The sequence below is a fragment of the Scleropages formosus genome, chromosome 9 (assembly GCF_900964775.1).
Source record: "Scleropages formosus chromosome 9, fSclFor1.1, whole genome shotgun sequence".
In the NCBI taxonomy this organism is placed as follows: domain Eukaryota; kingdom Metazoa; phylum Chordata; class Actinopteri; order Osteoglossiformes; family Osteoglossidae; genus Scleropages; species Scleropages formosus.
This window is the reverse complement of record NC_041814.1, coordinates 28,233,624-28,257,295: the sequence shown is the minus strand read 5'-3', so window position 1 is coordinate 28,257,295 and position 23,672 is coordinate 28,233,624. Positions and strand designations below refer to the sequence as shown.

The 23,672-nt window shown below is 51.0% G+C and overlaps 1 protein-coding gene across 10 annotated transcripts in view; it reads right to left on the bottom strand.

The window, feature by feature from the left end:
* The window catches only part of kiaa1217 (KIAA1217 ortholog), a 123,629-nt gene that overhangs the window by 40,867 nt on the left and 59,090 nt on the right, over positions 1–23,672 (bottom strand). For 8 of the 10 annotated variants that reach the window (XM_029255119.1, XM_029255118.1, XM_029255110.1 and 5 more), the window contains exons 2-3: positions 22,479–22,759; positions 1,612–1,807 (exon numbers count right to left, since the gene is read on the bottom strand). In XM_029255119.1, the coding sequence (XP_029110952.1) occupies positions 1,612–1,807; positions 22,479–22,759 (477 nt within the window). Of the gene's footprint in view, positions 1–843; positions 967–1,611; positions 1,808–18,148; positions 18,178–22,478; positions 22,760–23,672 lie in introns of those variants that run through there. The other 2 variants (XM_029255116.1, XM_029255115.1) reach the window with 2 other exon arrangements.

Genomic DNA, 23,672 nt, shown 5'->3' with positions numbered 1-23,672 from the left:
GCGGATCGCAGGGCTACTTGGCACGCAGAGCCGACCGAAGCGGACGCCGGCCCTCCGCGACCGGCACTAAACGCTACCGGGTGTCGGCGAGACGCTCCGAATGCTTCCAGAGGCTAGGGCTGCGGAAACGCTTTTGGAGGGAAACGGGAGTGCCGAGCCGCTCCGGCGTAGCGATGCGATCCCTCGCCCTCCTGGCGCCACGCATGCACGCACGCTCGGTCGGTCGGTTGGCGCGTTCCACCTGGAACCGCTCGCTGCCGCGTCGGACTCCGCAACGACTTTGGCGGTTTGCCAAAAGGACCGCAGGCGGCGCACTGGTTGCAGGTGCTGCCTTCGACTTGAAGCGATCCGGGTTCGAATCCCACCTCCTGCTGCGATACCTTTGAGCAATATATTCGATACAGTGGAAACTGCTCATCAGCATAACAGGGTAAATCAGTAAGTTAGTTAACAAGTTGAGCAAAACACTGGATAAATAAATAAAAGTAAACACCGAACCAAACGCTTCACAGCGCCGGGTTTCCCAGACCCAAACAGAAGGGGGCCGCAGCTTCAGTCAGCGAGGACCTCAAATTCAAAACAAATGTGCGGCACATTGTTTTCTTTTTTTCTTTTTGGGGGGGGGGGCGTTTAAGGAGAGTAAAGAAAAAAGGCCAAAGCCCCTCCGTTTTGTCTCAACCATAGCGTACATTAACGTATTTTACCAGATTTCCGAGTATAATTAAGTCGAAACCCAAGTTCCCCCTCCTGTAGGGAGCTACCCCAGCATGGAGGGCGATGTGGGCGAGCAGCCAGTCCAGTCCGAAATACGACACAATCGCAAAACAAAGCGAAGAAACTCACCGACTCCCGCAGATCGTTCTTCCGCGGAAGTTCGGCAACTTCCAGGGTTCCGATCGGCGTCCCTCCGTTTCCCGCGGAGCGCCGACGAGCCCTGCGAGTCGGCTGGCGGCAGCATTCAGGCGACCGGGGCTCTCGCTGCGGAACCCCTCCCCCGCCCCCCGCCACCTCCCCGCAGCGCCTCCCTCCTTTTCCCACAATCCTCGGCGGAGGCCTACCCTGTACTTTGCGTATGATATATTTAGCGTTTCGTAAATTCACGTTCTTGGCTGGGACTCGGTGGAAAAATTAAAGCCCGGTGAACGTACGCGTCGGTCACACGGAGGGGCGCGAGGAGCTCTGCGGGGCCCCTAAACGCGGCGGCCAGGGGCCAGTGCAGCCGGCACAATTAACCACAAATAAAATTACAGCTTTTTAAGTTTTTTCCCCAAGGCTTTCATGTGGGCCCCGCGCGATTACAATCGTCTGCGACAAAACGGACGTTTCGCAACGCTTCGGGCCGAGCACGTTAGAGCCGCAGGTCGCGGCAGGATCGCCGCGGTAAAGCGGCTCGCCGCGTCTGAGACAGCGCACCTCCGCAGCGGCCAGATGGAGGCCTTCCCACGCGGACAGCAGGATGAGCTCTCTAATCCCCGTCAGCGGGGCGGATATCGAACTACTCCAGGCGGTCCCGCAGGACTCCAATCCCGCGGCCGCCCGAAAACTCCCGCGGGAGAAACGGCGACACGAATCCAGAGTGAGTGAGCGAGTGCAGGACAAGGCTGCGGTTACCTAGGGAGCGGTCCTTGGTCTGGTTGGCGGAGCGCACCACGGGCAGGCTGGCGCGCGAGCGGCTGCCACGCGTGAAGGCGCTGGGGCCGTCTCCCTCCGACATGAGCTCCAGGGCGTCGAGCGAGGCCACGCAGAGGTGCTCGGCGGGATCTGCCGCGGCGGCCTGGGGGCTCGCGCAGTGCTTCGGGCTCCTGCTCTGGAAGGGCACACGGGGGGGGGGGGTGGGGACAGTCAAGCAGGGGGTCACTTCCGCAGCGATGCCTGTTAGTACCAAGTCCAAGGCGCAACACGCAGCTGGGACAAACATGGAGAAACACACGCAACCGTGCAACCGCGTTCAGGTCAGCCAACCCCGTGAACTCCATTAGAGCTCTGATGCGGACCTTTGGATGATTTTGTTGGAAGTTAAATCGGAATAAGTTTTGTGGCTGACAGTTACTAACCCAAGTAACTGCAACTCACGGGTGTACAAACAGCATCCGTGGGTTATTTATACAGCACGGTCATATTTACTGCACCACTTTAGGCTGAATACCTTGCTCGAGGGATTCGAACTGGGATCCTTCGAGTTCAAATGCCAAGCGCTGACCACTACACCACCTGCTGCATTTACCCGTAATTTTTTTTCTTGTACCGTACAAATATTGCAACATTTTGTATCCAATCAGTGCTGTGCACATACCGTTATTATAAATTTAAACAGTACAGTTACCGATTTGCTTAAAACACACGTTCACAATCCTGCATTTGAATTGAACTGTTGCGCGAAACAACGAAAGCATAAATGTATTTGTAGATCTCATTTGCGATCGTAAATTTGCAAGTGCATCGGAAGTGTCCGATTTACGACGGGGTTACGTTCCGCGATTCCCATCAGAAGTCGAAAATATCGTAAGTCGAAAACGCATTTAATACACGTAATGCACACCTCTGCGTGGCGAACCGGGAGATGCGGATCGCTGCCCAGCATCGCGAGAGAGTATCGCACCGTGTATTGCTTGCTGTGGGGGGGATCAAAATTCAAAGTACAGTTTTTACTGAACGGGGTGTGGTGGCGCAGCAGGTTTGGCCGGGTCCTACTTTCTGGTGGGTCTGGGGTTCGAGTCCCGCTTGGGGTGCCTCGTGATGGACTGGCGTCCCGTCCTGGGTGCGTCCCCAGCCCTGCGCCCCGTGTTGCCGGGTTAGGCTCCGGCTTGCCGCGACTCCACTCAGGACAAGCGGCTTCAGCGACTGTGTGTGGCTTTCTACCGAATGTCTATCGCCAGCTCCCCGTTGAAAAAGAAGGAAAAAAAAAAACGCAGATTGAACCATCGTAAATCAGGGACCACCTGTATAATCGTCGTTGACGGTTGGCCGTGTTCGTTTAGAGTCCGTGTTTATCGGTAAACAAAAATACGCTTAATTTCTACTTTCAATTCCATCTCAGGATGGTGTACATCTAAATCTGACACCAAGATTAAATTTGTATTCCAAATTTTTCCTCTTTTTGTCACTGCCCTGTTTTTGCAAACGACCGGAAGCGTTAGCGATGGACGCTAACAGGGCCTTTCCTTTGCTGAGCCGCAGCTAGCGGCTCCGCGCTGCTTGTACGGTGGATTTTTGAAAACGGGCATCGTGGAAACGGTACGCGCGTCGGCTGGGTCGTGCGCGCACGAGCTCGAGGGCCGTCCGCCAGCTGCCGCAGACACACCTGCGCGAACGTGCGTAGATGTGCCGGGAAGCCGTAGCGGAGCGCAGCTTCGCATCTCTGTGCTCCAGCTTCTAGAAGTTTCTCCAGCGGCATGCTTAATCCGTTATGAGATTTCAATACGAGCGTCACAGTTCAAGCGCCAGGTTACAAAAGAAGAAGCGCGATAACCTCCGAGGGGCCGAGGAGACCGAAGCCGACCGCGCTATCTGCGTCCCTTGTCCCCGAAGACGAGGGAGCCGTTGATGGCAGAGTGGGCTGTGCTGGTCCGCCACGTCCTGAAGGACGCATCTCGGAAACGTGTCCATTAGAAGAAGACGGAACGCTCGTGGCCGCCAGAAGCGCCCGCTACTGCCTTTCCGAATCGCATCGTCAGATTGAGACGCAGAAAACGGCGACCACGCTGCTCAACACCAGGCATCCAAAGCATGCAGATGCACAGGACCAGTGTCATGCATGAGTTCTCTCACTCACACACACACACACACACACACACACACACACAGTCCCTCCCTCCCAGGGCCCCCAATAACCCCTCACCATTAACATGCTACCGCGCTACAAAGTCCTTTACGCAGCAGAAGACCTTAAAACACTGAGCCAAAGTGACTCACAGTTGCTTATACAATAATGTACGTACACTGATTTACCCACTTATACAGCGGGGTAAATTTTACTGTATCAGTTCAGGGTCAGTCTCTCCATCAGTGGCACCAGAGCAGGAGGTGGGATTGAAATCCACGTCTTGCGATTGGAAGGCAAAGGCTCGAACCCGCTGCCCCATTCGCGGCGCCTCGTTCGGCCTAAATCGGTTTTCCGGAACGGCGACCCGTACGAGAGGGCCGCGCCGCCGAATCTCGAGCGACATTTCGCTCTCGGGTCAAACCCGAGGTCTGGATCCACAATGGAGCAGGTGACCATTAAATCCCCGGACGTGATCCCAGCCTCGCCGAGGTTTTAAGCCGCGGTGAAAAGGTCATCGAACAGAGGAGCTTTCATAACGCATCGCGCCTTTCTCCAGAGCGCTTACAGTGGAAATCCCATCTTCTTGTAGAACAAATGTCACACTTAAGCCCTACGCGCCAACCCCCTCTCCCCCCGCCCCCCGGCGCCGTATGGTACGAGGACCGGTTAGTCGGGATGCAGAGCAAACAGAGCGGGGGACACACTCCACACGGAAAGCAGATGCAGATGAGATCGATGGGGTCTACTGACTCTCTGGGTGGCCTCGATTTTCAGCATGAACCTCTGAATGTCGAGCTCGCAGCGCAGGGAGGAGAGCATGCAGCGCAACGTCTGGGACATGGAGGAGAGACAGGAACAGAGCAGCAGAGAGAAACGATGTCAGATCAGATGTACCCGTACACACTTAATGACCGGTGACTCACCTGCGTCGAAATACACCGTGCCGCGTAAACGGGTAAATCTGTGCCGCGCACAAACCGGGGGACGTTACTAATCCTTCACACCCGACTTCGAACAAAGGCGTCACATATGATGGCTAAACAATAAGTTACACGATATGCAGACTCCTGTAGTTCGAGAGGAGAAATTCACACGGAACTGCACCGAACGCAAACAGAAAAATTTAAAGAGAATTAGAAATTATAATAAATACTAAATATACAAATTTGGTTACCTTTTTAAAAGTCAAATTTTTTTTTTTTAAATACCGGCAAAGCTATGTTAACGACCTTTATGTCTGACACCTTCGTCTAAGACAACAGACTGTTAGACAATCGGACTATACCACGATTTACCCGTTTTACCCATTTATACAGCTGCATATTCTTACTGCATCAATTCAGAGTAAGTACCTTGATCACAGGTACTACAGCAGGAGCTGGGATTTAAAGCAGGAGATTTCACTCTGTAAGGTGATACCTTTACCACTTTGCCACCTGGTGGCCCGTTAAGGGGGTTACATGCACACGTCACTGTGATCTTCAGACTTGAGGCCGTCCTCGGACCCCCGGCACAATCGGCGATCCAGCCTCCAAGTGGCACTGGCGAGGCGCAGGTTGCGTCCACCTGTCCACCGTCGCAGCTCAGAATCCATCGTCCTTCGAACGGCAGTCAATCACTCCGATTGAAAACGGAGACGGCGGACCAGCGGCGCCATGGAAACGTTCAAGTGTTCCCACCGTTGACATGAACACACACTGGTAGGAAGTGGATTACAATCTAAAGGCCTGGCCAGTGTGTTGTGGGATCACATCCCCCGCTGAGCCACGCACTCAATCCGCGTCACATGAGCGTCGGCAATTCATCCAGAGTCCGAAGGCCCGGTGGGGGAGGGGGAATTTATGGAGCGACGGGATCCGCGTTGGCTCGTCACCGGGTTCGAGACCTATGGTCCTCTTGTCTCTCGGAAGGCTCCTCGTAAAAGGCCCCTCCCCCCCCCCACCTCGGCCTTTTACGCAGTAGGAATGATGGAAAAAAGGCGAAAACATGAGAAAAATGTTTATCTAACACCTTCATACTTCATCACAACAACACTTGAACAGGTTTCTCCTGGACATTTTCCCAAGCGGTCAGTGACAACGGGTGGACGAATGGATGGTTCAGAGAGGCGAGGACCCCGAGGGCTCTCGAATGTCTAAGAGCACTTCTTCCCTCGCTGCTTTTGTGACCATAAAGCCGCATGTTCAAAACCCACGAGGGACACATGTGGAAGACGTTCCAGCGAAGCGCTCTGACCTTTTCAAAACACTTGTCCCTGCGTGGTCCACGTGCGGTCGACGATGGCGCACTTCGCCGACCGTGCTGCTGGAAGGCCGTGCGCACCAACGCTCACTTTAATAACCGTGCGCATAAGCGGGTACGATCGCAGGCACTCGACAGACATTTGTGAAATATTCATTTATACAGTTCAAATAAGTGAAATATTTGCTTATAAAGATGTACAACATACAGCGTGATGCTCTTTACATTTTATGTCATATGACTTCATGGACCATGGTAAGAAATTACACATTTCCCAATATTTGATTTTTCTTTTATCATTCTGCAACTCTGCTGCCTATGTCTACATTACAACGTTATGGTATTTACAATTGTTTACCCATTTACACAGCTGGGTAATTTTACTGGAGCAATTCAGGGTAAGTACCTCACTCAAGGGTACTACAGCCGGAAGTGGGAATTGAACCTGCAACCTTCGGGTCAAGGCAGTGGCTCTAATCACTACACTACCAGCTGCCCCCAGGTAACACATTACCTTGTCTAGCTCCGGGGGGGGGGGGTATGGCTGCACCCACCACTATAATAGTTACTAATATTGCTACTATAGTTACTATTATTATTTATCCCCCTGAATTACAGGGTTGTACACTAGTGATTTACCCGTTTCTGCAGGAGGGTAATTTTTACCGTATCGCATCAGGCCAAGTAGTTTCATCAAGGCCGCTCCAGCAGGAGGTGGGATTTGAACCCAGGTCCCCTGAATGTAAGGCAATGCCTCTAACCGCCGTGCCACCTGCTGCACAAGCACAGCACTCATGCCGCCCCGGGACTCCCTGGCGCGCTCCCGCAGTAAAGCCTCCGACTCCGATCCCCCCGGAGCGACTCCCGTTAAGAGCAGTTTAGCGCTCTTACGACACCTCATTAACGCGCCGTCCTCGCGACGGATCGGCCCGCTTTGTTCATCCCGCCCACTGCGATTCGGCAGCAGCGCTTCTTAAACGCTCTCCAATTCCCCTCTTCTCCGGAGACCTCTGTCGCAACTGTAATCTTCCCCCTTTACAGCCATTATAGATTTGAAAAAGGCAGTTCGGAGCCTTTTACTATGGCTTCGGTTCCCGCAACAAGGCCGTCGGTGCCTCCCGCGTTCAATGCGCCGCGTTAAGGTGCACGGAGAAGTCAGAAATCGCCGCGATGGAGAGCCCCCCTCCGTCCCGGCGCTCCTGCGCCGCACCGCAAAGGGCTGCCTTCAGTTTCCCTTTTAGGATGGCACCCGTGACCGACCTCGGTTCACGGCCCGTCCACTCTGGGCTGCGACGGATCCCACCTTCGCCGGGCCGCTCGCGCGCATCCAGTTAGGTTAATTCTCAGGCTTGGGGGCACGCGGAGTCGGCGCGACCGCGTCCCGACCCGCACGTCCACGTCCATTTGCATGAGAAACGGGGCCGCCGGGTTGGCCGTCGGTCCTCCTCTCGTACGACGAGGCGTGACGCCAGCCGATAGGGTCAAAGCGCTCGTTTGACGGGGCCGGACGGTTCTGGGTTCAAGCTAAACCACACGTCGGTCACGTTTTAGCCAGAGCAAGAGAGAGGGAGAACCTCGGCCGAGCATACGAGAGCAAGACGCAGCCTTGATGGAGGGAGTCCTGGGGGTGGCCGGCCCCCGGGTTGGAGAGGTAGGCGGTCGTAACAGGATGAAACGCTCCACCTGGCTCGCAGCCCCGCGGGATTAAGAGCCAGAGCTACATTTGCGATGAGACGGGACAGGATCCATCATTAAGACATCTGTTTAAGGATGGAGCTCGAGGAAAAGTGCCCGCCGTCCACGCCACGCAGCTTGGGTCTCGACTGCGCACCATATAGTTAAGTGCGGGAGGAGACGTCCCCTCCCCCACCCCATCGACCGCCGGCAGGCGTCCGGATCCACCCCGGATTCGAGTCCGATGGGGTCGGCTGGGGTCAGCGGCGCTTGGCCTGCTCCATGAGGCCAGAGGGACTCGTCGCCCCGGGTGCGCGGAGACCTTTTGGAGCCCATTGTGGAGTTTGTTCTCGACACGTCGTACAGAGGAGGGTCAGCGGGAGGTCTCACCCCCTCCCCTCCCCTCCCAGCGCAGTCCGTCCACATTTCTGTCCACAAAACACAACCATACCGGCAGCCCGGGCTCCTGTGCGTTTTATCATTTTTCGTCAACGCCATCGTGACCTCTAACCTCCACCCGTTTCTCTCATATAAAGAGGAAGCTTTTTTTCTTACATATTTTTACACCGATGGTTACTTTGCAACGTGGCAGCAGCTTTGCAGACCGCGCGACCGATTAGGATCCGATCTCGACCCGATCCGCCCCACCCCCGTTTCCACCCCGAGCTGCTCCATCAGCGCGAGCTCTACAGCTTCGACCGTCGACACGTTTCCGGTCGGTCCTCAAAACAATCCCGTTTTTATAATCTCGCACTTTCGCGGCCTCGGCTGTCACCCAGAACGACTGACGCCGCCTCGCGTGAACCCATAGACACCTTTGGCGAGAAAGGATCGGGAGCCAGAGCTTACGCCCTGCCTAATTTGAATTCCCCAAACCGCTTTGGCGAAGCGGCCAAGAGCCAGACCAAACAAAGGGCCTTTTCTTCCGAGCCGCCGACCTGCACTTACTCCTCAAGTGTTTATCTTGCTGGACGGACGGACGGACGGACATGTCCACCTCGGGCAGGTGGAACGTGTTCAGGTTTGTTAATGATTACATATCTATAGATGGAGTCCAGCTGCACGGAGCGGCAGTGTGGAAAGAGCCCGATCCCTCATTAAACTTAAGGTTAAAAGTTAAAGCCAAACCTCAGGAGAGCAGCTCCGCATTCCTCCCTAATTACATTTCTGCGCTTCTGCTCGCAACGGCGACCGACGGCTTCTTTTTATCCGCGCTCGGACGAGGAGGGAACCCGAGGAGCCGTCTCGCGCAAATAAAGCGCGGCAAACTCGGCCGAGGCGCAGGAAGAGGCCGGAAAGTTAATCTCGGCAAAATTAAACTCGTCGTCCCGCGCAAAAGTTGAACGGCGGTGTCGTCGCGGCCAATTCGTTTCCGCGGTAACCGGAGAAGCGTCTGATCCCGAGATCTGACAAACTGCTCGTACAGCCGCTCGCTAATGAGCGGCCACCACCCCCGCAAGGCGAGGGGGGGGGCGGCAACAAAGACCCCCTCCTCGAACCGCTCCAGGCCTTCGTTCCCCTCTGCTGACGGGGGCCGTAATTCAGCCGTAGATCGGCCAGCGGCCTCGGAGTGGCGCGCAGCCAAACTCCTACGCGTCTCGTCTCCCCCTAATTACCAGCGGAGTGAAGAGCGAGCAGCAGCACCTCATCACCGTGCCGCTGTCATCTGGACTCCCGCCACCCCATCCCCGCGACCTTCAACCTGGTCACACTCACTTCACTGCTGGTTATCGCTCGGATGCTCAGCAACCCAATTCGATCCGACTTGCGGTTTCACGATTCCCCCGCAGCACCTTCCGCTCGCAGGCGCCGCGCGAGCCATCGGCAGCCTGTCTGACCCATTGCTCCCGGCGGCGCCGTAAGAACCGAAACCCTACAGAACTCTCCATTTACATTTATTCCTTCACCAAGTGACGTACAGCTCGGAGTAAACTAAAGCGAACTGACAACAGACAAAGAGCTTTAGACAGAGACGCAAGACTATCGACACACAGTTTATCTGATATCACCATGTTACCGGTTCACATCCCTCAGGTAGCTGCCTGTAGAAATGAGATTCAAACAGCAAATACACAGATAACCACAGCAGATGATGTGGGACTCATTTACGGAGCTGTCGGGAGATGGGGAGAGCAATGGGTGTGAACGAAAAGGGTTCGAGACCCTTCCTGACTACCGGAGGGATTCAGCAGCTCTGAAGGACAGAGGGAGCACATTCCACCACACCAGGGCCAAAACTGAGAAGGTACAAACTTTTGATTTCGAACCCCCTTGTTAGTGGGACCGCCAGCCGGCCAGTTTCAGAGGAGGACATCGGTCCAAGTTTAGGATAATTCCTCAAAAGGGAATAACAGCAAGGGTCCTCCTCGTTCCTGGACCTGCTAACTTAACGACAAAACAATCAAGTTCTCACAAACAAGCCGCTAACCCTAAACTAAGAACGCCGCAGCCTGAGCCATCTGCCGAGCGAAAGAAAAGTAGTGGTGGCACTACCAGAAACATGAACACCCGAGTCAAATTTAACCACGCTCAATGACGACGTCTGCGTGACCATCTGTCTTCGTTGGACGTCAACGTCTCCGTTGCTCCATGGGGGGCTTCGGACACCGCCAATCGGTGCTGCGTCCGACACAAAGAGCGAGGGTCGCCGCTTCGTTCGATGAGGGAGGAACCGCCGTCCACCCGTCGCGCGCTTTCCTGGTTACGCTCTGAAATCGTCCATCTGGCTTCAAGATCAAGGTGAGCTCCAGATGCGAAACATCATCTGACGGAGGCTGTGATGGGGACGAGGTCAGTCCTGATGGAGGAGACCCCAGCATTCCTGCGATATCCGATACACGCAAAATGAACTCGGGCTTGAGCGAGAACGGCGGATCTCCTCAGATAATTCCAACGTGCCCGCTTTGCGAAAGGACGCCGAGAAACGATTGCGTGTTGCATCTTGACACCTTTGAAAAATGAGAGCAAACGCTTCAGCCCAACTTAAAGGACTGTTATGGTTGAGATGACCTTCAAGTAAACTTGCTCAGCAGGGGCCACCAGGATGAGCCTCCGCTCTCGCCCAGCACACCAAGAGCGCCTGACGGGACGTCCCGGTGACGTTCCTCTGGAACCTCAGCGGCAGAACGTGACCTCCGAGCCCATCTGCTCGCCTTTTGCAGTACTCGGCCTTCCAGATGTTTCCTCACCCGGAACAATTTCAAATCTCTCTCATCGGTCCCGTTATGTTCCGCCATGTGTTTTAAAACCACTCACTGCTTTGTTTAAAAAAAAAAAAACTGTAAAACTTTGTAAAAACAAAGTGGGTGGAAAAAAAAATTGAAAATGAATCATTTTAACCACAATTTAACTATTTTCCCAGGCAAGTACATTTAATTTGGTTTCATTTTAGGTTTTTAATTAAAAAGAAAAAAAAATTTGAATGTGACCATACCTGGGCCTAAACACACCTGGTCCTGCTATATAACGCTCCGCTATGTAGTGTGTTCTGTACATATTTCACTATGTATTTGTGACACTTTCTCACTGTAAGACATTTCAGTTCCTCGGACACATCACTGGACCTTTTATTACCACAAAGAGTTTTTGAATTAAATACTTCGCTGGTACCCGTCTTACATTTGCATTCATTTATTTAGCAGACGCTTTTCTCCAGAGCAACTTCCGAAGAACTGTATGTAGTGTTATGAGCCCACACACCTTATTCACCAAGGTGACTTGCACTACGCAGACACGGGTGGTGCGAGAGGATATGGGTTCGATCCCCGCTCGGTCTGTGTGGAGTTTGCACGTTCTCTCCGTGTCTGCCTGGGTTTCCTCCGGGTGCTCTGGTTTCCTCCCACAGTCCAAAGACAGGCTGTCTAGGTTCCCCCATAGTGTGTGAGTGTTCCACTGATGTATGGATGAGTGACCCAGCGTAAGTAGTGTATCTAGCAGTGTAAGTCACCGCGGTGAATAAGGTGTGTGGGCTCATAACACTACATAGAGTTCATTGGAAGTCGTTTTGGGGGAAAACGTCTACTAAATAAATCTAATGCCACATACGTGGATTTAAGAATTTTAGTTAGAGCACAACACTAATGGGCGAAAACATATCTTAAAAACATTGGCGATTTACCGCACTTGGGAGGAAGTTGACACGACACGTGAAGAGCAGCCAATACCATTCCGCCCAACGGGAAGGTCTATCCTGCATCGCGCCAAAGTAGATAAAATCGATAAATATACCGTTTGGCTTCTATCCCGACATTGGACCCAGTGCAAGAAGAGTGTTAAAATGTTACATGAAACGTGTTATACAACTCAGGCAGGTACGAGTGGTAACCCAGCATGGGACGGCATGCCAAATCAAGGCGCGGCACCACCGGTTGGTTAACAGAAGAGATTTGACAACAAGACAGTTGTCCTCAAGGGGATGCCTGTTCCAAAAACTTGTTTTCGGCAGGGCGATCAACGTGACAAATGAGTCACGGCAAAAACGCGCACGTGGGCATTCACCGCGGTTAAAGCGACCTTATCGGTTTAAATCCGAGGACTGCCGCCCCAGCGCGGCGTTGCACGCTCGCGTCTCTCTTCGCGGGCAGCTCGCTCGGCCGAAACGCGCCGGTTAAGCGGGAATCCGCGAAATCCGAGGAGCGGCATCCATCTGCGTACGTCGCCACGGCGACGGGTGCCACAGGTGCGACGGGCGTGGCCACGGCCTCCACAATGAGCAGTTCGGGATGAGCGGTCGGCAGGGCCAAGGGCCGCCCCGGACCCCCTCTCACCATCCCTGTAATCCTCCTAAGCTCTGGATGACCGGAGAGGGCGGAGTCGAAGCCCGGCGGGCCGCCGAAATCCGCGGAAACACAGAGTATCGAACCGAAACTGCAGATTAAAACCAGGTGTCCCGCCTCCCGCGGCTTTCCCTCCATTATGAAAACCGAAAAGCCGAGTATAAATAGCACTGAATGGTGCTTTGGAGAAATAGCTTCCTTCGGTTATTGTTTCAGCACATTTCAGACTGAAATGAATTTACTTTTAAAGGGCTTCGCGTATAAATACCGGGCTGTGAGCCGAAACCCTCGAGAAGCCTAAATAATATAATGGGGCCAATTTCAAACAGTTTAAGTCCTTTGATTTGAATAATGCAATGCAACCATGTCCTTTAACCATGAGCCAGGCTGTACTTAAACAATTCGGAATACAGTTCATGGGTTATGTGGCAGATTTATTCACCGCTTACTTTTCTACAATCGTATCAGTAAAAATCTTGATTGCTTTTTTTTTTTTTTTTAAAATCCAGGCAGGGAAAAAAAGAACATTAAAAGGCTTTTTTTTTGTTCTGAGGATGATCTCTAATTTCTAAAACTATCGCGGTGCCACCGTTATCTGTCTGACCTTCATGGTGCGGAACAGAGAACCGCGGCCAAAACCCAGGAGGCGGCATGCGAGGGGATTGCCAAATGTTGCAAATAATGGTAAAAAGATGACTTTCACGGAGTACGAAAAAAACCTCAGTAAATGCCAGCCGTTGAGCTCCGCCTTTAAAATGCACAACCTCCTGCCCAAAAGAAACTGTGCCAAAATAAGTTTTAAGGCACCCGAAGAATTTATTTCTCTGAAACTTTTCTCCAAAATGACCTACAACGTGAGGTTTATACACTAAGCTACTTACACCGATTTACCCATTCACACAGCTGGGTAATTTTTTACTGTATCAGGACAGGGTAAGTACCTTGATCGAGGGTCATTCAGCAGGATTGGAGATTTGAACTCAAGGGCCTTTCATTTCAAGGTGACGGTTGTAACCGCTACGGCACCTGCTGCCCGTACCTGAGGAAGGCGGCCGACTTCACGAAATACACGCAGGACTGACGCGTCCATAATTACAGCTGAGCAAGGGAACGGGGCCCAGCGTTTCACCGGTTCGCTGCGCCCTCCTCCACTCACGCACGTGAATGGGCCATGCCAATCTTATCTCCTCTGGTTGGCGGCCGACTCTTTAAATCCTGGCATGCAGAGGAAATTACTTTCACGCAGGATTTAGGAATCGGGTGGGGGAGGGAACGTGTCGCACACACAGGTATACGAGAGCTTACTGGCACAGGCATCCACGCGGTAGATGGCCTCATTAATTTAACCTTCACGAATGAGAAGTAAATGGCTCTACGGGGTATGAGAAACACCAGCCAGCAACATCGAGAAGCACGAACACGAGGAATGTGCCATCCTCTACCTTTAATTATAGGCAAAGCACATCACGCAGGAATAATAAACGAATAGAGGAGGAGAATCCAGGTATTCATCGCAAACGTGGCCCAAAAGAAATCAGTACATCTGGCCACAAATCAATTGAAACGTCCACCTTCTCAGAGGAAAACGGTAGGGCTCCGCCACATAATACCTGCAGCAAAGCTGTGTTTCCTTTCATGTTTTCCAAACTGCACATCTATAAGTGCTTTAAATTCACTCTTCTCTTGTAAAGGTATGGCCAACATCAGCAATTGAGGGATCAGCTCTTGGGACACAAGATCATTGGATTCAAACTCTTGAGGGGCCAGCTCTTGGGAACCAAAGTCGTGGAACACGAGGTCTTACGGGACTGTTCTTGGGATGCAAGGTCTTGGGGGGCAGCCAGGTAGGTCACAAAGGTCCTGGAAAACTGCCAATTGGGACACAAGGCGCAAGGCCTCGGAAGACCAGGCAGGAGAGATCCTGGCCACAGAAGCAATGGGCTTTAAGCCAACTGTGCCACTTTAATCCATTAGGTTCTCTCGGGCCCCTAACCAGGAAGAGCACATCTACAGCTCCACTGACCCAATGCCTTAATCTGCACTCAGTAAGCAATTCCAACACTGGAGGTTGGAGTTGGCAGGATGGGGCAAACTTCTAGCTTATTTCAGTGCAACTTTCAGAGTTGACCTTCTACATTAATGCCAGAAGTGAGGGGTCGCACCCAAAGGTTTTCGATAAGGTTCTCGAAGCGACAGTTTCTCCAGGTCTCATTGCATCTCATCTAAGCGTTGTCTAAGGCACTGCAATATCACAGAAATTGTTCTGGTTCTTGGGACAATCTTAGCGAGAAGCTGCTTTGGTTCTGGTCATTCCTTCAAAGCCAGGTGTCCACAACACAAACCATCCCACCCCACCCCCAGTGCGACTCACGATATCCCATACCGGCGATTTGGTCCATAAAACTTCAAGGAGTGAAAGGAAGTTAATTTCCCTTTCTTGACACTAACAGACTAATGGCCTTTTCATTTACACATGCTTTTTGGAAATCGCTGTCCATGGGAGATAAAGGAAAAGACTGAGGCGGGGAACAAGAGAGCTCCAAGGCGGCCGTGTAGAAAGTCCCCACAGCGGATGAAGGCAACCGTGACAGCTCAGCTCTCCGAGGTGCGTACGGTCTCCGCGCCGAACCTTCTCCGCTACCTTGAGGAACTCTTGACGGCCTCACGCGAGCCAGCCTGCCCGATAGCGCCGCAAGGACGGGTTGCGACAGGTTCAAAAAGGAACGGAGAGTCGGTTATTAAAAATCCAGTCCTTGACAAATGGAACACGTTGAAATTTTAGCAACTCAAAACCGCAACCCGTCGGATACAGGCAGGAGCCGTGCATTCTGGGTACGTTTCACAGCAAATGCACGATGTAAAATGCAGCAAAATAAAAAGAGAAGAGAATTCCCTCTTCCATCATAAACCCTCACCTCAAGTATACTCTTCACCACTCGAGTTTATTTTCTCCTAGGCAAAGCTGACGCCAAAGGATAGAACAATAAACTAAGAGTATTACCGATGAGATCACAAATAGATTACCCTCAAGTAGCACCTGTAGGAACACAGCTCAACGCTCATTTCTGCGGCACCCGGGCTCATAAAACAGGTAGGTAATTCAAACAAAAGGACTTGCCAAGAAAGAAATCAAACAAATGTCAGATAGAAGAAGACTTGGCTTGCCAGACATGTACCGATGGGCCGAGATCTGCCTGGAGCTGCAACCGGCCACACACAACGTATAACACCCAGGTCCATGTGATGATGGTACAACAGCGATACTCAGCTATGTCATTTGGGATGAAGACATTTCTCCCTGCAAACCACCATAAGGAACGAGTCGGCAAAAGCATAATCCCACTCTTAACACCAGCTCTACTCCGCAGAGGCTGCCTGCATGTATACATTAATACCGATGAGCCAGTAAGTTGATCTATATCCATTAGCTAATTACTTACAAGAAGTGTTCTCTGAATTCCCCCCCCCACAACTGCATTTTTTTTTTTTTTGGACGTGAAGAGAAATCAAACTGTCAGAACCTGGCAACGAGCAGCCGAGGGAGGTGGACGCGACTTCTTTTAATAGGACCATATCGGAACCACGTGTGGCATTTCTGTGTGCAAAAACTTGAGTGAAAACACCATTTAGGACACTTTGGTTGTGTCTCAGTAGGCGCTTGGTCCCACACCCCCTATTAAAAAAAAAAAAAAAAGAAATATGGAAACCAGACAAAGCCAACTGCAACCACGCTGCACTGTTGGTAGGCTTGTAGAACAAGAAACGCGGCACAATCTGGAGCTCCTCTCCAACCGTCTACAGTAAGTATACAGCATTAGTGTAAAACATAGTACTTTTGGAGTGTGTCCTTCCTGCACACCTTCATCGCTTGAATGGTCTTTCGGAATACTAACCTGGCTCTTTTTAATACCTATATGTTTTTTTTTCCCTCCTACCTACTGCATGCAAGATAAGTTCTCTCATAAGTGGCCTGCATATGAAATATTACTTAAGTGGAACTTTTGTCCAAGGTGGGTAACGTTAGGTTTGTGCACCAAGCTGCTTCATCATTTACCCATTTATAGAGCTGGGTGGTTTACACTGCCTCAATTCAGGGTAAATACCTCGATTAACTGTACTACAGCAGGAGCAGGTATTCAAACCCTGTTCCACGGCAAGGTGACACCTCTAACCACTATACTTGCAACTGCCACAAATATCCATTTACGTCTTGTTCAAGCCAACACCTGGACGAGACGATCTGCACTCGGGACTCCTTTCCTGGGATTCTGGGAAATATGGTTTTGCAAATAAATGCGGTTCATTAATGAGCAAAACCGGGTAGAAACAGGAGCAAAAGCAGACCGAACCCGAGGGACCGCTTGGTCCGAACGATCCGGTGTCCCACGTCCACAGAGCCGGAACGGGGACAAACCCACGCCGCGCAGCTGTGGATGACAAGCGTGTGATTTAAGTCCAACTCCTGTTTTCCCACAGAAAACATCCCGCTGCTCTGATATGACAAGCAAAGATTTCGTCACCCGTCTGTGGAGAGCAGCCAAATGTGTTTGTCTTGCATCATGCACTGTTCAACAGTCAAAGTACCATGTTTTGAGAGTAACTAGTGATTTTGCAAGTGGGAACCAGTGGACACATAACTGCATCCTGCAAAAGGAGATCATCTAAAAGGTTTTTATGCAGGCAGCCTCAAAAAAAAAAAAAAAGCTCTTAAATACTTTTTTCATCCTTTTGCCATAGTTACTAGAAAACACACACCGCGGAGCGAACTTAACACACTCAAAGTTTTGTGTGTCTCACCGTTTTACAGTCGCGGCAGCAAACAGGAATAGAAACAGCGACAGAATATTATATCAGTGATCATAACAGGCCCGTAGAAACATTCGGAGACTCTGGATACAAAGTAACCGGTGCGGCGGGGCGCGCGAACGGTGCGTCACACGGCTGAGATACACGGTGACGGTGACGGTACACACACCGCGACACACACCCGCAGCCCGGAGTCGTGTGTCGGTGTGTGTTACAGAGTGAGTAGCTGCGCAGCACCGCCGGCGCTCAACACGTTCGGGAGATCAGCACGTTCGTGGACCGGGTTCGGCCGGACTGGTTCCGAATCTGTCCGACCGGGTCCTGAAGGCGCGGTGCTCCTGGAACCGGCCGAACGAACGAACGGTTCGGAATCGGAAGCCGAGCGGTTTCTAGGTGAACTTCTCGTTCCGAACTGGACCGTTTCAGGTTTTCTCCCTCCGGCCCGGTCCGAACCGAGCCGAACCGACCGATGAAAGGCGCAAGAGAAGAGGTTCTCGCGCGCGCACCTCCATCCAACCCCCCCCGAAGAGCGCAGCATCTCCCGCGGCCACAGAAACTAAGTCGCCAAGCAAAATCAAGCGAATAAAAGTCCCAAACTGCTTCCTTCCTTCCTTCGAACTCGGTGAAAACGCGCCGAAAGCCCCGCGCGACGCACGCGACACACCCCCCGCGTCGGAGAGAGAGAGGAAAAAAAAAGGAAATAAAAAGAAAGAAAGACAGAAAAAGCTCTAAGACTAAGCCGAATGCGAAACAAAGCTGAAAGTGTATTTATGTATAATTATCATGTATGATATATATACTGTCAGACTCCACTCGCTGCCCCTGCATTCATTGTCCCGGCGACACCACCAACCAGCACGCTATTAGGTCGGAGCCCACAGTACTGTACCTCGGTCCGGCAGAGCGGCTCTCCGCTGCGCTTACTCTGTTTTCACTTGGTTTTTTGCACTCCTCGCACGAACGCGTCCCTGTATTCCGTTTCCGAGGCGAAAGCGCTCCATGCCCGCCCGCGCGCGTGCGCGCCGTTCGTCCGTCAGTCCCTCGTCTCCGCGCTCTCGCCGCAGCGTCCGCGTGTAACACGAGCCGCGCGAGCCGCTCCGCCAGCTCCGCGAGCCACGCGCGTGACGTCCGCGGGTCGCCGAGGCAACAGACTCCACCTCGCCGCGAGGCCGGCTTACCTGCTACCTGCACGCGTCCTCCCCACTACCAACCTCGGGTCCGAGAGGCTCAATAAAGCTTTGTTTTTATCCCTCAGAAAAAAACTAAACACTTAAAAATAAATAAATAACAACAATAATAAAACTCTTCCAGTTCTGTCTGCACGTGCTTTGTGCCCCCGCTCATTTTTTGCGCTTTAGAACTTGCTGCTGTGATTTAGTCCAGTTGCAGATTTAGTCTCTTTGTTTGTACTGCTTAACCGTCTCCAGATTTAGTCTCTTTGTACTGCATAATAAATAAATAAATGTATAATGTGTTTGTTCATTCACACTAGGAAAGTGTACAAATTAAATATGTAAATAAGTTTGTTTGCTGAAAAATGCACATTTTATGGAGTCTTAAGGGAAACCCTGAGAAGGTCCATGTGCATCAGGACTGGGTTCTGTATCAGAACCCATCAGGTACAGTTGGCCGCTACTGTCAGTAGCGCTCAGGGTCGCAGTGGTGCGGAGCCTAACCCCAGAATGCCTGCTTTGCACAAAAGCTGAGACCCAGATTTTCCATTGTGCCGACGATTGACCGCATTTTTACACGGATTCCACCCAAACCCGCAGAACTCTGCAAATTAACCAAAGTGCTCTAATTCTTGGGCTGCATATTGTTGCAAAAACAGATGTGATGGAATATTACCGGTTGCTCCAGAGCGCCATGTGTAGTACAATAATCAGCATATACACTGTATTTCTTCTTTTTTTTTTTAACTGGCAAGGTCATATTCCATATCTTCAAGGTCGGCGGAGCTCGGAATGAACAAAACGCAGATAAAAGACACGCAGCTGCAGAGAGCAGCTGTCAGGCCAATGAGGACAATCCACATCAAGTGTCCACCTCTGGGTGACCATCTAAAGCATACTACATTTTACTGTTACCGCAGTACTGGGGCGCTGAGTCACAGCCCTTTCTCTTGGGGCTTCAGCGCAGCTGCATCCCAGATCAGAATTTTCTGAGCTATGGAGACACTCAGGGCCGGTATTATAATCACAGAAACCCCGGCAATTGCCTAGGGGCACCTAAATTTGGAGGAAATTTTGCCACCAAAATCAACTAATGAATCCCCTGCTTAATAATACAGAAAGCTTTGTTAGAAAACTGAAGATCTGCTCCCTGGTATATTATTAAATAATTCACATTATGCCAGTCACAGTAAATAAAAAAAAAAACTCAGTAAACTGCGTATATCTACTTCTGCCTTTACAATAATGTGAGTCTGACAATTTATATCATACATGATATATAAATACACTTTCAGGACCACAAAACACCCTGAGTCACCTTGCCGATACACACCCTTGAAGCCCGGGCCGAGCTGCACCGCCGGGCAGCGAAACAAGAGGCCTTCCCACGAACCCCCGGCGACGGGCCAGTCGGGAGCGAGCGTGCGCAGGCCACAAACTTTTTGGCACCTGGCGTTTGTTCCACACAGCCTGCAGGAAAACCATGCAGTGGAAAGGTGGGGGGTTGGGGGGGGGGGTATAATTATGCTGAAACTTATTAAACTGAGCTGGTGTGGTCGGATCTTGGAAATGTAATGTGTCTGCGGCGATGAATCGCCCGTCTGTTGCCGCTGACGCTCAAATGTCTGCAGGTCTCCCGCCGAAATGGCGGAGGGAAAACGGAAATCGAATACGGGATATTATGCCGAATATAAAACAAAAAAAGAAAACATGGCATTAATACGCAAAGAACTCAGTGTACACCGCTATCACAGTGTTTACTATGCATGACTTACACCTCTGATCTTTTGAGAACATGTTCTCCTCAATCATTTAGCTGATACTTTTCTTCAAGAGACTCACAGCATGAAGCTACTTTTACAGTGATTCACCGATTTATGCAGCTGGGTAAATTTACGGGAGGAATTCAGGGTAAGTACCTTGCTCACAGGAACTACACCTGGAGGTGGGATTCAAACCTACAGCCTTCAAGTCCAAAGGCAGCAGCTCTAACTACAACACTACCAGCTGTTAAACTCAGCGACTCACTGCTGAAGAGTGGAGTGTGATTATTACAGATTATTGCGGTACTTTTTCTCTTACGCTCGTACTTATTCCTTTACCACACTTTCCTCCAATTTACTTTACAATCCTAGGCTTGAATACCATGCCACTTACTTTGATTTATCTGTTTACACAATAGGCTCATTTTTACCTCATCGATTCAGGGTAAGTACCTTGGTCAAGGGTACTACAGCTGGATGTTGGATGAGAGCTCAAGGCCTTTGATTGCACGGTAACAGCACTAACCACTACGCCCCCTGCTGTTACTTTCCTGAACCTCAATAAAGATCCACTTTTAAAATAGTAAAAGTTTTCAGTGCGTCTCATAACCGTCCACATCCTGCCCCTCCCCCCACCTTGTCCTGTTGCTGCCCTGCCGGTTCGGGTCACTGGCACAGCGGCCTGCAGCTTGTCGACTCGGCAGGCTTCTTTAGAACACTGTTGTCTCTGGCCGGGTCACGTGACCCACCCCCCACCGACCCACCCATCCACCCCTTTGTTGACATGTTCTCCAGGGCTGCGGAATAGCACAAGGTGACAGTCCATCTCCGCAGGTTTCCAGGACACCTCCTCCCTGCCTCCGGGGGAGAAACCGCTCCTCCGACATTCCTCAGACTCAGTGTCTCGGTCGCACGGCAAGGAGGGAGCCGAGGAACCGAACACGGAATGCTCCGCGAGAGAGCGGACGCGGCCAAGGAGAGGGGTCGATCCCGTTGGAATTCTGAATCGGCACGACCGTGTTTGCTACCCTCACAGTTGGCGAAGCAGGGCGGAACCTAAATGTTCGGGCGTCGGGTTACCTGTAGCTGGTTTCAACCATCACACACCCATTTGTACAGCTGGGCGCAGAGTCCTCTGCCAAAACAGTCCGGCAGAGCTCCAGCTGGGACGTGAACCTATAACCTTCTGATCAAATTCCACTGACTTAAGCATTACGCAGAAGGGAAAATGGCTTCTGTCTTTGCTCAAAAACAAATTAACACGTTAAATAGCTACTGATCAGCAGCTCCTGTCTGAAGGGAAAAAAGAGGAGGTAAATGTGGAAAAAATGAGACGAACCTGGAAAGAGACATTTGCGGAATCGCTGCTCCAGGGCTCTGAGAAAATAGCGTCAGGCCTGCGCGTTCGCTCAATTAACCGACGCTCTTCTCCGAAGTGACTCGCAAAGTTAAGCTCCTGACAGTGATTTGCCCTTTTATAGAGCTGCGTAATTTTTAATTAATTAATTAATTATGCAGCTGTATAAATTAAATAAATTGAATCATCAGATTCTGTTGAATAACATAAAAGAATTTAATAAATAAATAAAATGAAACAATTTAATAATAATAATAATGATGATAAGAAAATTATTAAATCATAACTTTTTATTTAATCCTTTAACAGTTAAACAAATAATAATGTAATTAATAATAATTGTCACTTCGGGGTAAGTACCTTGATTATAGTGTGACTCAAATGCCGGTCTTTCAAATCCCACAGTGCTGGCTCTAATCACAGCACCACCGGCTGCCCCATCAAACAAAGGGCTTCTTTTTTACAATGCAAACAGTGTAAATGTACAGTAAATGTGTAAATTTAGCTGTACGGGCCCTACCCACAACTATGCATAGCGAAATATTGTATATGTCAAAGCCTAATTCTGTACCTTGAACTGCAGTAGCGAGTCTAACCTAGTGATCTGCACCTAACTGCATAGTTTGCATGATCCAGCTTCCCAAAAAAATCTATTTGTTAATTTGTATTCATCAGCACAAAAGAAGTAAACCGTCTGAAGTATAAATGAGAAAATTCCAGAAGTTTTTCGCCGGAAAATTTATTTGGAAATCGAACTGCCCGCCCCAACAGCGGGTCTATTTGCTGTGATGTGGGCGGAGCCACAGCTGGAACAGCTGGTGCGGACCCCTGCTGGAGGCAGAGTGGAGAAGTGGCACTTCGGGGCTTCGACGCGAGAGGCGTCGTGGGGCTGGTTACCACGGAGACCAACTCGAAAGCTGGTCCTACCTGCTCACGGAGCCGCTCCTGGTGGCCCATGATGGCGGAGGCGTGGTGGGGGTACTTCTGCTTCAGGTGCTCCAGGAAGGCTTCGCGCTTCCGGTCCATGTCGGACGGCTGCATGGCCAGGATCTCCTGGGAAGTGCGAGGCCCTCCCACCGTGTGTCTCCTGGGTGCGTTCCGGGGGGACTTGGGGTCCAAGCGGCTGCTCCCGTTGGCTGCGGCGGGTTTCCGCACGAGAGGCTCAGCATCCTCCGGGGAGGTCGCCCTCAGGTTGCCCTTGGGTTGCTCTGCAGAAGGGAGGAGGAAACATAGCTGACTCCCTGAAGCCCATCACTAGTAGATAATACTGCGGCCTTAGGTTCGACAACAGGTTTGGCACCTAAAGGTTGCAGGTTCAAATCCTTTGCTTTAACATCTAACGTCTTTCTCAACAGATCTGTATGAAATCCAGTTTTTTTCACCGAAAATTAGTATTTTGCATGTTTTTTTTTTATTTAACTGCAAGTTTACTTCCTCCTTTCAGTGAAATACTGTTTCACTGAGAGGAGGAGTGCCCTGCAGGCTTCTGCCTGCGGTTTTCTTCTCAACAGTGAGCAGCTCTCTTTCACACAGCCTTTGTTTGTTTGTTTGTTTGTTTGCTTGCTGTGTTTCATTCTGAGAAAACATAATGAAGTTCAGGACATGAGAGCAAGGTGCCAGCCATTCATTAAAAGGCCCTCGCTGTGGTTTCAGCTCATTGCTCAGCAGCTTTGGGATGGATGAGTGAGAGCCTTTGCACACCAGCTTCATCATTTATTTATTTATTTATTTAGCAGACACTTTTCTCTATAGTGACTTCCTGTGAACTCTATGCAGTGTTTTCAACCCACACACCTTATTCACCAAGGTAACTTACACTGCTAGATACACTACCTACGCTGGGTCATTCATCCATACATCAGTGGAACACACACACTCTCTCTCTGTCACTCACACACAATAGGTGAACCTGAAGAGCATGTTTTTGCAGTATGGGAGGAAACCAGAGCATCTGGAGGAAGCCCAGGCATACGTGGGAGAGCATGCAAACTCTACACAGACCGAATGGGGATCGAACCCACATCCTTTCTCACCACCCAGGTACTGTGAGACAGCAGCACTACTTGCTGTGCCACTGTGCTGAATACCATATTGCATAATAATAATAATAATAGTAAAATT